The 13,283-nt window shown below is 35.0% G+C and overlaps 1 protein-coding gene across 2 annotated transcripts in view; it reads left to right on the plus strand.

The window, feature by feature from the left end:
* Nucleotides 1–13,283, plus strand: part of Epha6 (EPH receptor A6) — a 917,499-nt gene that overhangs the window by 358,325 nt on the left and 545,891 nt on the right. For both annotated transcript variants that reach the window (XM_048422770.3, XM_085685660.2), the window contains one exon: nucleotides 11,471–11,806. In XM_048422770.3, the coding sequence (XP_048278727.3) occupies nucleotides 11,471–11,806 (336 nt within the window). The remainder of the gene's footprint in view (nucleotides 1–11,470; nucleotides 11,807–13,283) is intronic.

The following is a 13,283-nucleotide window of genomic DNA, read 5'->3' on the forward strand; positions in this document are numbered from 1 at the left end:
TCTCTTTCTCTCTCTCTCTCCCTCCCTCCCTCCCTCCTCCCCTCCCTCCCTCCCTCTCTCTCTCTCTCTCTCACTCCCTCACTCCCTCCCCCCCTCTCCCTCCCTCCCTCCCCCCCCCTCTCTCCCTCTCCCTCTCCCTAGCAGCAGGATATTCAGATTAAATTTTAAAGTCATTTTCATGAATGCATGCAGAATTTTAAATTATTTGTTTCCTGTTATTTAAGAATTGTGTAGTGTCTACACATTTTAAGAAGTGAAAATAATAATATATCACTAAAATAGAAATGTAATGTCATTTTTAGTTTTAAAATATTTTGGGAATCATAAACAAGATATTATAGATGAAAGTTTACCCCTTTGGATGATGAGTAGGTGCTGAAATGTTAAATTCAGAATTATTTAAGTCATAGGAAAATGATGATAATTTCTCATTTTTAGGTTTTCCTAAGTTTAAAGCATCCCTTTTAAAATTTCATTATATTTCATTCTTTGAGAATTTGATACATAAATATAATGGAATACTATCACATTCTTGAATAGGACTATACCTTTCCCTAAGTTCCCTAAATGCTCTACAACCAACTTAATATTGTCATTTTCTCTTTATTTCTTTCTTTTTTTCCTCATCCCTTCCTTCCCTTCCTTTTGATAACCCACTATGTTAAATTATTCTTGCTCACATGTACTTGGTTTAGGTCTCATCCATTGGAAAGCTGGACAATTACCAATGGCCACAAACTCAAAGACAAACTAACCTTGTTTGGTGCAATGGGGTTTGTGATTTTGGCAGCATGTAAATGCTTTGTGTCAACTGTTATTTATTTTCTTTTCTGAATGTGAATGTAATATATTCAAATTGTATCATTAGAGTGCTTTTAGCTCAGTTTTTCTCTCCAATAATGCAAATATTTGGTTGGGTCTACTATTCATGTTGAATTAATTCTTTATTGTATTTAGATTTATGACACATATGTTTTTGTGTTCAATATGCCTTCTGCCACTTAAAGTAACTATATCAAAAAAATTTATGAAAGATCCTCATTTCCACTTGCATTGGAAACATCTTTGTCCTGGTAGTCACTTCACTTGATTCTGTTGCACACTTATTCTTGAAACTATATGTGGCTTGTCCTAACATCCTGGTGCATTGAAGTCACCATGGTTAAGAAACTCAGGGAAGGAATGGATTTATTTCAACTTGTTAGGTGTAGCTAATCATTGAGTGAAGTCAAGGCAGGAGTTCAAACGATATTTTAAACAGAAACCATGGAGTGGTGCTGTTTGCTGCCTTGCTCCCATGTCCATGCTTAATCAACTTCATTAAATGGCTCAGGATCTCCTTTACAGAGAATGGTGCCATCCATGGAAAACTGGATCTTCCTTTGCCAATTAACAGTCAAAATAATCCTCTTTAGACATGTTCAAAGGACAGGGTGAATTAGACAATTCCTCAGGCGAGGTGTTCTTATTATATGACTCTAGGCTATGTCAAGTTGACAAGGTTAACTAGGGCATGACTTTTGGTCTGAAACATTGGAAATTTCCATTTTGTCCTCTTAATCTACTATTTTTATGTTATGACACTGGTAGGTTTTTTTAAATTCCTCTGTTATATATTGACTTTATTTATGTTTGACTGTCTGTCAACACATCCTTACTCTCTCGCATGTTTAGAACCATCATCTGTAGGTGGATAGTGTTGATAATTTTGTAAAGTCTCTGTTTTGTGTTCTGAGGACCAAAGTCTTCTAGCCTGAGGGTCAAGGGGTTAAGAAAACTGACCACCAGTAAACCCCACAGAGACGTCCCTACTCCGCTGACTGTATATCTCCTGCTGCCTTTGCAAATGTCCTACTCCTCTGACTGCATATACTATACTGCCTTTGCAAACTTCCTGGATTTCAAATATACCAAGTCTTAGTAACAGAATTTCTACCCTTTGCAGCATTCTCTCCTTTAGACTTCTTAGGAATGTTTACATTCCACTTTTGCAGAATCGAGAATCGGTTCTTAGGACTGTTGTTTTCTGACCAGTCTTTCATAAATGTCACCTGTCCTGTTTAACCATTTTTGTCACCATGTATTATGTTTTATGCACTATAACATTCTTTAAAATCCTTGCTTTATTTCTCTACCTTCTTCACTATTTACTGTCATTTTATCAAACAAGACTACAAGTGTCATGGGACCAATGATGCTTTTTTGCAGACTGCAACCTCACAGCTCAGAATAGTACCTGGCATACAGAAGGACCTTAATATTTGATGAACAGAGAAACTAATCAGTCCAAGCTTAACTTGCCAGATCCAGTTTCATTACTCTTGACCTTCACTTCCTCATCTATCTTTGCTCTGTTTTTCTTACCTTGATGAACCTTCGCTTATTCTCATTTTCAAGACAGGAGCCCTAATTGTACTTTAAACCAAGAACATCCAAGGTTAACACTCATCTTTCACCCTCCAATGTTAATTGTATCAAGATGTTTGAAACAGTTCTACTATACATTATTAAATTAAATTATTGAAATATTTTTCAATCAACTGTTAGTCAAAGGTAGTAAAAAGAAACAAGTGAAATATGAAATGTTTTCTCTGAAATATATTTCGTGGGGGATCTGTGGAGACTACCCCATGGTGTCATAAAAACAGTATAACTCTATGATCTTAGCACTTTTACTTTGGTTTTTCTCGTGACTTTAAGACATTAGGACTTTGCTTCTTTGGAGCAACTGAACAGTTGCTGCAGGCTTTACCCATTTAATTTACATTGCGTACTTATAAAGGATTCAGCTGAATGCAAAGCACGCATGTGCACACCTCTACAGCACACCAGTAAATATATTGTTTGTATTGTGATTACCTGAACATGTAATCAAAAACCCTACTAGTAAAACAGTTTCTGGCAACTTCATTCTTAATACATGAGAAAATATCATGTCTTTGTATTTGATATATAATGACAGTGATTGGGAAGGAAGCATAAAACTCCAATTTACTTTTTCTCTAAAGCGAACACTGTGAAGCATGGTTTCATCATTGCTGGAATAATTGCCCACTTCAGAGAGTCATTATTCTTTCGTTCTTATTTTGAACACAATAAATGCTTCTTGCAGTACAGCAGGTGGATTCTTTCCTTTCAGTCGCTCTAACCAGGACCTACTCTCTGCTCTGCTTGCTTACTCCTTTCTAAGACTTCTTTTTATTGTTTCCAAATACTCTTTCCCAGAAACTCAAGTTCTTGGGTCTTGACTGTTCACATCACAAAATAAAACACAAAAGCAAAGGTGATGGTTGAGGTGATTCACCCTAAACAATGTTGCAGCCACAATTTTGCAAAAGTAGGAAAAGAAGAATGAAAGCAAAACTTTTTTTTATTATCTCTAGCAAGCTTCATTTCATACTGTATCTGTTTTGTTATAGAATGCATCTCTAAATAGGTACTAAGTATAGTGAAATATTATAATTTCAAAAATTAACATGGCCCTGTGCTAAGGAATAGGTACCTGCGCTAGCCAATCCCAGCTTCACCAGTAAACAAGATGTCATCTGAGTTTCACCAAATATTCTAGCCTTAGTCCCCTTAATAGATATTTCAGTAGAGTTTCGTTCACTAAATTATCTGCAAAATCTATCTTTATTGGAAGAAATTACTAAGAGGAGAGCCTGCCGATGATGAAGAAACAGTAAAAACTTGTTACTATTGTGAATTTCTTCCTGGCCTCTACAATGAGACATAGAGAAAATGTCCCCCTTAATATTATCAAATTGCACATAGGACACTAATTATCCAAAAGCACCCATAGTTTCAAATAAAGCATTAATAATTATCCCATTATGTTATATGTTTCCCAGAAGATTTATCAATCTTTGTTAATTAGTCATTAATCATTTAATCATTAATTTACTTTGTTTGAATCTACTCACACACTGTTTTACTTTGCTCTGCCAAATTATGGTAAATTAATCCATCTGTATTTTTGTCTTTCAATTTTAATGGATGCTATTTTAAAGTAATTGAATCAACTAAGAAAAGGGCTCAATGTAAGTGTACATTTTTCTTTCACAGTAATAGGTAAATTGTTTAACACCAAAGACCTAAGAACAGCTCATTTTCTAGTTTATGTTTTCGCATTTATTCTTGATGTGAGTAGCTATAATACATTTCTGTAATTCATTTTTGTAGCATTACCGTTGATTCCATGAAATTAGTCATGTGAAATACTAAGGACATTCTTTAGATTTAAGTGCATTTTTAATGCATATATGAGAGGTATAAAAGTAATCAGTTCTGCCTGAGGAAGGCAGAGTTGTCACAAGGGAGACAATATGTAAACTTGAGTAGAATTCTCTGTAATTCAGAAAATAAAGGCAATATATAAATATAGAGGCATTCGTAGTGACATTACTTCTGGAAAAACTCGAGCAAACATCCATTCACCCCTGATAGGGTAGTGATAAGAGGCCATAGCCAGGAGACCACCAAATACCAAAGTCCAATCTGAATAATCAGTGCATTATTTTGAGGTTACTTATCGAAATATGGGTGATGGGTACTAAAAGAAGTAAGGATGACTCAAATGCAGATGCAAGGCAACAGCTCATGAAAACTGAAAACCTAGGCCTAACTACATAACACACAGGAGCTCAACAAGCCAGAGTCTCTCTTCTAGGAAACTCATTTGATCTGAGCTTCTTCCAGATTGTTCACTGGATTCTGTCTCTACAATAGTCCTTATTCTTTATATGCTTTTGAAAAGATATGGCTCTAGTGTATGTTATAATTTTAGAGACTTCCTGAGACTTTTTGTTGTTTACTTCCTGAGTCAATAGGAACCTCTCCCAGGAATTTCCAGAGTCTTTCAAATGTACTGTGTTGTAAAAAGTGTTGAAAGAAAAAATGTTGATCAGTAGGGTGCAACAAAAAGGAAGGAAATATTAAAGACTAGAATATGGCCTGATTATGAACACTTATAGACAAAGAAAACGTTGGATTTTGTTCCACAAATTGTAACATGGGCAGGGCCTGCTTGTTGGGGTTTCTGTCCCACTCGGTACCTCACACCTGACAAGCCCCAAAGAAAATCACACAGAGATCTCTATAAGTTATAAAGCTGATTGGCCCATTAGATCAGGCTACTTATTAGCTCTTGTAGCTTATATTAACCCATTATTCTGATCTATTTTTGCCATATGGCTCAGTACCTTTTTCAGCTGGCAGATCACATCCTGCTCCCTTGCTGGTCTGCGCAGGACTGGACAGAAGTCAATTTCCTACTTCCCAGAATTCTCCTGTTCTCATTGCATCATTTCTACTTCCTGTCTTGTTTTCCTGCCTATACTTCCTGCCTGACCAATCAGCATTTATTTAAAACATGATTGACAGAATACAGACAATTATCCCATGCCAACTTGGTCTTTCATTTATATTTTTATTATAAATCTTTAAAAATAATATACAGTCTAAAATTTTATTCAATTCTTCAAACATAGTACTATGAAAATATTAATGAATACCTATTCTTCCTTTTAGAAATAAGATTAGTTACTTAAATTAAATATGAGAATAATAAAGATGAGAAGACAATTTGTCTTGCTATGAAGATTGCAAAAAAGTACACAATGCTAAATTCTGAGTGTAGATAGAGGTTCTGTTCCACCCACTTTCACAGCTGTTATGTGCCAAAGAAGTACACAGAGGCTTATATTAATTATAAACAGTTTGGTCTATTGTTCAGGCTTATTACTAACTACCTCTTACAACTTAAATTAACCCGTAATTCTTACCTATGCTTAGCCATGTGGCTTGGTACCTTTTCTTAGTAACGCATTCTCAGTTTGCTTCCCTGTCTTCTGGATAATAATTGCGTCTCTGCCTTTCCTCTTCCCAGAATTCTCTTGTCTGGTTGCCCTGCTTGTATTTCTTGCCAGGCTACTGGCCAATTAACTTTTTATTAGTCCAGTATGAGTGACTAATCTTTAGAGAGTATAAGAGCAATGTTCCACACCATCTGAGAATCATTTACTTTGATAATATATATTTTTATTCATTTCCATTACAGGGTTGGTCAATTAATTTTTGTAAGAGGAGTCTCCTGTAGAGACCATCAAGAATTGCTAATTTGTGTGTTCTAGTTTTTTGAGTTGACAGTAAGTTAAAGAAAATAACTGCACACAATGCTTTCTAATTCTTCCTTGCCAGAAATCTATCTATGTGTAGACTGCAATGTGGTAAAGTTACAGCAAACATAAAAAGGTTCTCCCTAATATCATGCCATTCCTGACTGACTCTCACATAGCTGTTGCACTTTCTTTTATTAATTGATGTGTTGTTGTTATTTTTCATTCAAACAAATTGTTATAGTTCTTTCCTTGTTCAAGGTTGAAATCACAGTTTTTTTGCCTCCATACATTTCCAAATACATAAATATTTAATGCAGAATTTGAAAGTGAAATAAAAACAGTACCTTGAAGTCCAATATTCTCTCAATAGATGTCCTTGTTAAATATACTTTAAAAGATTTAGGCTTATCATTGCATTAACAATGCAACTGTCTATAAAAGTCAAAATCAATATTGAGAGATGACAATATGACTTCTAGAGTTTTAGCATAAGCCTGCATAGAGATTTGAGAACTTAGAACATTATTAAGGTCTAAGGTTTCACTTTTTGGCTGACCTGATTAATTTACATTTATTTAATTGAAATCACAGTAAGAACACATTTACCAAAATATTTACTTAATCATTTATAGAAGATCAAATGGTTTATTTTGATATTAATTCAATATATATTAACATTGAAATATTAATCTATCATTTTTAACATCACCTACATGAAAATTTTTCTTTATGCTAGGAATTAGTATTATTGAATACCTTGGATATAATAAAATAAATAGGTTAGCAACTTAAGTACTAGAAAATGGATAAAAGAGTACCCTGGCTCATGGTGTCATAAATTGCAGTCTCTATTCCCGTATATCTATCTCTGTAGGTCATCATCAGGACAGATCATCATCAAGGCAAATCATCAAAGTGGGAAGGGTGTTGGAAGCAAGTGCTCACTTCATGCCAGCAAGGACCCAGAGAAAGCAATAAAAGGACCAAACATTGAATATCCCCTTCAAGGACACACCCATATTGACCTATTTCTTCCATTTAAGTTTCAAGTAATGAGTTTGGCACCATAGCATTCAGCACATGACTTCAGATTTCAGATTTAAATGATAATATTTTGGTCTAATTTTCTTTACTATTAACAACCAAAAAGTAACTGGGTTGTGGTGGTGCACGCCTTTACTGCCTGTACTCGGGAGGCAGATAGAGGCAGATCTCTGTGAGTTTGAAGCCAGCCTGGTCTACAAGAGTTAATTCCAGGACTGCCTCCAGAGCAACACAGAGAAGACTTGTCTCAAAAAACCAACCAACCAACCAAATAACAACAACCAAAAAATATAAAAGTTAAATCCATCTTTAGCTGTATGTATGATAATTTAGACAGATATTTTCAAAAAAAGACATTTTGAGAATTAATTTATTATATTAAAAAGGGAAATGAAACATCACACAAAAGTTGAAATATAATCCTTAACCTTGCTTTACTTCTCAGTCAGTCTTTATATATACTAACGGTTCTCAGCCTGTGGCCTACGATCTCTTTAGGAGTCAAATGACCCTTTTACAGGTGTCATCCAAAGGCATCAAATAACACAGACATTATGATTCATAATAGTAGCAAAATTACAGTTATGAAGCAGCAAAGAAAATAATTTATGATTAGGGTTACCACAACAATAGGAACATACAGTTCTATTAATACAGTTGTATTAAAAGGTCAAAGCAATAGGAAGGTCGAGAACCATTGATTTAGACCATTCTGTAGAAATCTAGTATTTCTACAAATATTTCTTAGATTATAAGATGCAATGAACCAATGTTGAGGAAATGCTGAAGTCAACACAGCAAAACAAATTGTATTACTTTTGATCCAGTGGCAATGGGCCAAAAGACTCTCATTTGAACACTGAATTTTGTTTTATTTGATATCATGTGGGATTTCATATATTGCACAGAGATATTTTGAAAGACACAGCTACACAAAAAACAATTTTCATTTAAGAGAATAAACCATAATAAAACAAAAAGCTATCACATACACAGACTCTGTGGAATAAGAGGAAGCAGCGTCTGTGGAACCTGATGCTTTCTGGGGAAGAGGAAAAGAATAAACGGCTGTCCTGGGTCTCTGGCAATTTGCTTGAACATTGGGATTTTATTCATTCAAAGTGTAAAGAGAAAATCCAAATTGAAGCAAAAGATGTTTATGGGTAGAGAACCTATTTGAAAATAATATTACTAGTAGAAAGTGTAGCAAAAACTGAAGTTCGTTTTATTGTAAGCTTTTTACATTGTGGATCTGATAAATGCTGCTACAGATCAGAGTAATTGAGTTCTCATTATAAAGTCAGTCTGGAGGGCGAGGATAAGAGTTGGCTTCTATTCAATATGAGTTATTTGTTTTCCCAAAGAAAAAACTCATCATAAGGGAATCCCTAAGAGTTTTCAATACAAATATCTCTAAATGCATTATTGCTGCCATGTTATGTTTTCAGGGTGTCATATAAGCTTTGTATAATTTATAAATGATAAAAAAACAATCAGGCCACATTCAGAAAAGCCCGGTGACATATAATTTATTTGAATCTGAGGATTAGAATTAATTGTTTCTCTTGGTTCCAAGTTCTAAATCTTAGTAAATGATTCAGTACATGTCATTACAGCTTAATATTTGCATGAAATCACAGTTTAGCTGGCATAATTTAACAGCAATTAAAAAGCTATTTAATCACCATGCAAATTGGTGTGAGGGCCTTTGAGTAAGAAGGGTGCCTCTATGTTTAAGTTTTTAACATATGTCCAAGCAGACAGTTATATACTTGTGGACACCCATAACATAATTGGTAATGTTTCCTAGTTGTATTAATTATAAATAAGAGAAAAATCATCAATATGAATGTGTCACATTAAGGTATTATTAGAAAAATGAATTTTTATCCCCCATGCATATATTTAGGAGGAAGATAAAATGCACATTTAATCCTGTGTTTCTCCATATTTTCCTGTCTAAAGGCAGGCCTATCTGTAAGCCCAATGATACATGAAATGACCTAAAATAAAAACTCAACAACCTTTAATAAAAATTCCCATCACATTTCTAGGACTAGTGTTAGGTAATAGAATACTGGTTTCTGGAAGATCCTGCCCATATGTGACTGACATCAGAACAGCACAAGAGGAAAGAACAGCCAGACAACACTTCTTAGTATCGCACATAGATTTATGATTTATATTCTGCTTGTTAACAGCATATAGGAGATCTTATTGCCATGCCCGCCTCCTTAGACCATGCACCATGCTTTCCGCTGATGTGTTTTAAAACATATCACTTCCATGCTTTAAAACCTTCAAGTCTAGCTGGAAAGATGGCTCACTATACAGAAAGGTCCTTTTCGTGAGGGGCTGAGTTCAAATCTATAGAACCCACATAGAAATGGAAATGCATAGAGGAAGGTTTCATAATCCTAACTCCTCTAAAAAGAAAGAAAACAGACAGGGAAAATACTGAAAAACTTGTGAATTAAAAGCCAGTTGAAAATCAACTGAAAAGATCAAGTCTCAAACAGATAGAAGGTAAAAACTGACACTCAAAGTGGCCTTCTGACCTGCATGTGAGTTCTGGGGCATTCCATGCCTTCATACATACCCACGAACACACACGTACTTGCACTATGCCTCCAGACACACACATATGCATGCATGCATACACACGTGCACACACACACACGCCTACACATTTCCTTCTGTTGAACACTCAAAACTTTCTAGCTGCTCTAGGTAGTGTAACTATCCTGAGTTATTTATGGCGCCCCTTGCTAGTCCTTACTGCTCACTTCGTGGATCTGCTTTTCAATCCAGCTGTATCCCTGTCTGTTCCAAGACTTTCAAAATTTTCTACTACAACAACATACTTTTGACCCCTAATACTCCTCCCATACTCTGACCAGGTTTCTTATCACTTAAAATGCTTTCTTTTGTTGCTACCAAATATTTAAGTTCCTTCTGATAGTTTTTTACCTCAGTTCCTGCCTGTTAATATTCTAAAATTCTAATTACTATCATTTGAATTCATTAATCTAAGTGTTTTTCTTGCTTTTTCACTAAACATTACCTGCAGTGAAGCAGAAATTATGTCTATCACATCTATCATAGTATCTGTCACATAGTAGTCACTATATAAAGTATTAATTTAATGAACAAATGACTATAACTTTATATTAAAAAGATGTGTAAATCACAATTTCAATTTCTGTCCTAAAAGGATGTTGCAGAATTCCTACCTACTGAGCAGTTTTTATTGACAAAAGAAATTTGAAGAACTATTCTGGATTTTTTAAAAGTTGTGACACAGTGTTGGTTGTTCCAGCACTTGTATAAAATGTTATTTTTCAACTTTGTCTCGTAAACAATATTCTCACAGTACATAGATTCCATGGCATTAAAACAGCCCTTAACACAGAGTTTGGCACCGATGAGACCCTCAGCTAATATTTGCTCAATGAATGGAGTGAAACTGAGATGTGAAGGACTCACATCAGTATAAAAATGATTGGTATACAAGATGACTGGTAATAAAAAGCTATTGAATACTATGTGAGTTGTGATATACATAGAAAACTAGAAAGAATGGGTCCTTGATGACAATTAAGGGAGGCTTGGCTGAGCCTTCTGTAGGGACATTTTCACAGTTAAGATCTAGATTCCTCGTGATTAGTGAACATTATCTAAATAAAAATATAGTGGTTTGACCTTATGTCATAATGCATGTATGGCTTCAAGTTGACAAGGCACTATGAAAAAGTTTTTCGCAGTCTTCGATTTCCATTTGCTTTCATTCCTAAACAATTTGACCACCCTAAATTTAAGATGCTTTTTCTCGATCTTGGAAAATAGATTCTCTGAATTTGGCAAAGAAAATGATGGATGTTTTGTCTATACAATAATGACAGTATTTGGACTGAAAGACTGAACACAGTATGCTGAGTATACATACCCTAGTTGGTTTCAAATTGTAAAAATGATAATATTATTAATGAGCATCTCATAATTTATCATTTCTATCCATTACATATTTTATAGCAAATAAACCTGAAAAGTATACTTTGGAGATACATGGACTTTGACATTAAATGTTGGGATTTAAATACTCAAAAATTAAAAATATGCTGTACACTCTTACACACTTTCTCATTTAACGTCATCAGATATTTAAACAATTTCTTACAGTTCCTGTAAGAAAATGATCTCCAGCTAATGTTAAAGATCAGCAGCATGTATTCATGAAGATTTCAATGTAGCACCACCATTCATTGTTCTATGCATGTACATTTTGTTTTCTCATTGCTTTTTTCCAGGGCCACCTTCAGCTCCTAGAAATGTGGCTTTTAACATCAATGAAACAGCCCTTATTTTGGAATGGAGCCCACCTAGCGACACAGGAGGGAGGAAGGATCTCACATACAGTGTAATCTGTAAGAAGTGCGGCTTAGACAACAGCCAATGTGAAGACTGTGGTGGAGGACTCCGCTTCATCCCACGACACACGGGGCTGATCAACAATTCCGTGATAGTGCTTGACTTCGTGTCTCACGTCAATTACACCTTTGAAATCGAAGCCATGAATGGAGTTTCTGAGTTGAGCATTTCTCCCAAGCCCTTCACCGCTATTACAGTGACCACAGATCAAGATGGTAAGTCCCTTTGCTGGTATCTCAAACTGTCTTCCAGTTATGTTTTTTTTTTTCTTAATGTCCCTGTCAGGCGTGTATTCAGTTTAGTTGCCATGTTCATGTAACACACTATATTGCTTTTCATGATGAAAAAAAAGAGTTTTGTTATAGCTTAAGCAGTATGGACAGATAAGATAAAGTTCTCGGTAATGGCTATTTGTCTTTTTAACATAGTCAAATACCAGTATTTCTTACTAAATGTGTACTTAATTTTGACAGTGAAAGCTGGCTATAAATAAAATGTTGCTAAATGCACTGAGTTTTGATTGGTCCACATTTGCCACCATCCTTTTTAAATGTCAAATAAAACAAATAATACCATTATTTTAATTATAATTAACGCTTATTTGGAAAACATTCTAGCTAACATTTTTTAATTGTATCCAGCTTTACTAAACGTAATTTCCATAAACAATCATCGTACTTCATGCAGGACACGGACCAACAATAACTAATGGTATACAAGAACTTCGAAACTTTCTTCTTGTGTAGACTACCAAAATCAGAAAACCACTGTAAAATCAGATTAATTCTTCATTAAATGTTTTGAAAAGGAGGAAGAGGTCAGAGTTAGGGGTAAAATTTCACATTGAGGTTGTTGTTTAACAACTTTACCCAAGCCAACCCTAACTTTCAGGGAATTAGATAAAAATGGCATAATTATCAATCTGAAAATCACAGTCTTTTATAAAAGGAATTGTCACTGTAGGGCTCTCAATGTTGTCTCTTCAAGGTCTAGATTGTCCAATAGACTCAATAGACTATCAAAATCAATTTTGGGGGTCAGGTTCCAACAGGTCCCAGGTTTTAATGGAGTTAAGTCTATGTAGATGGTACAGGAGGAGGAGGATATAAAAATGAATTTAGAGTTTTTCCACACCACAAGGCATTTTGTGTCATAGGGGCTGCATATTTTAACAACAGGTTGTCTACTAAAAGCCAACAGTAGTCCTTCAAAATTATCAGAGAAAAACATTTTCTGTCATTAATCCAGCATGGGAGACATTTTATTAGTGACACTTGACCCAGCACCCCAAAAAATCAATGAAGTGTTCTGCGTGCTAACAACATTGCTTTGAGAAAAGTAAAACAAAATTCTGCATTTTTATAAAAATTGATATATTTCAAGCTGCACAGTCACCAGAAGTTCACAGATATAAAAATGCAATATTTCACTTGACATCTCCAGCGTCTTCAGCTTCCAGTGCCTTGTCTGTTCCCATTTCTTGTCTGTTCTTGTCTGTTCTCTGTTTTCTATAGGATTATGCACATCCATACCAGTATCAGTTTTCCTCTTCTTCCCCTTGTTTACCATCTCTCCTTTCTTCACAGGCACCATTTTAGGCTTTGGTTTTGTCTTTGGAGGAGCAGGTTTAGCATACAGCCTTGCAGATATCTTCTCTGTGGCTCATCCTTCAGCATGGTTTTATCTACATCA

This window comes from Myodes glareolus, chromosome 2, assembly GCF_982192425.1.
Source record: "Myodes glareolus chromosome 2, mMyoGla1.1, whole genome shotgun sequence".
NCBI lineage: Eukaryota > Metazoa > Chordata > Mammalia > Rodentia > Cricetidae > Myodes > Myodes glareolus.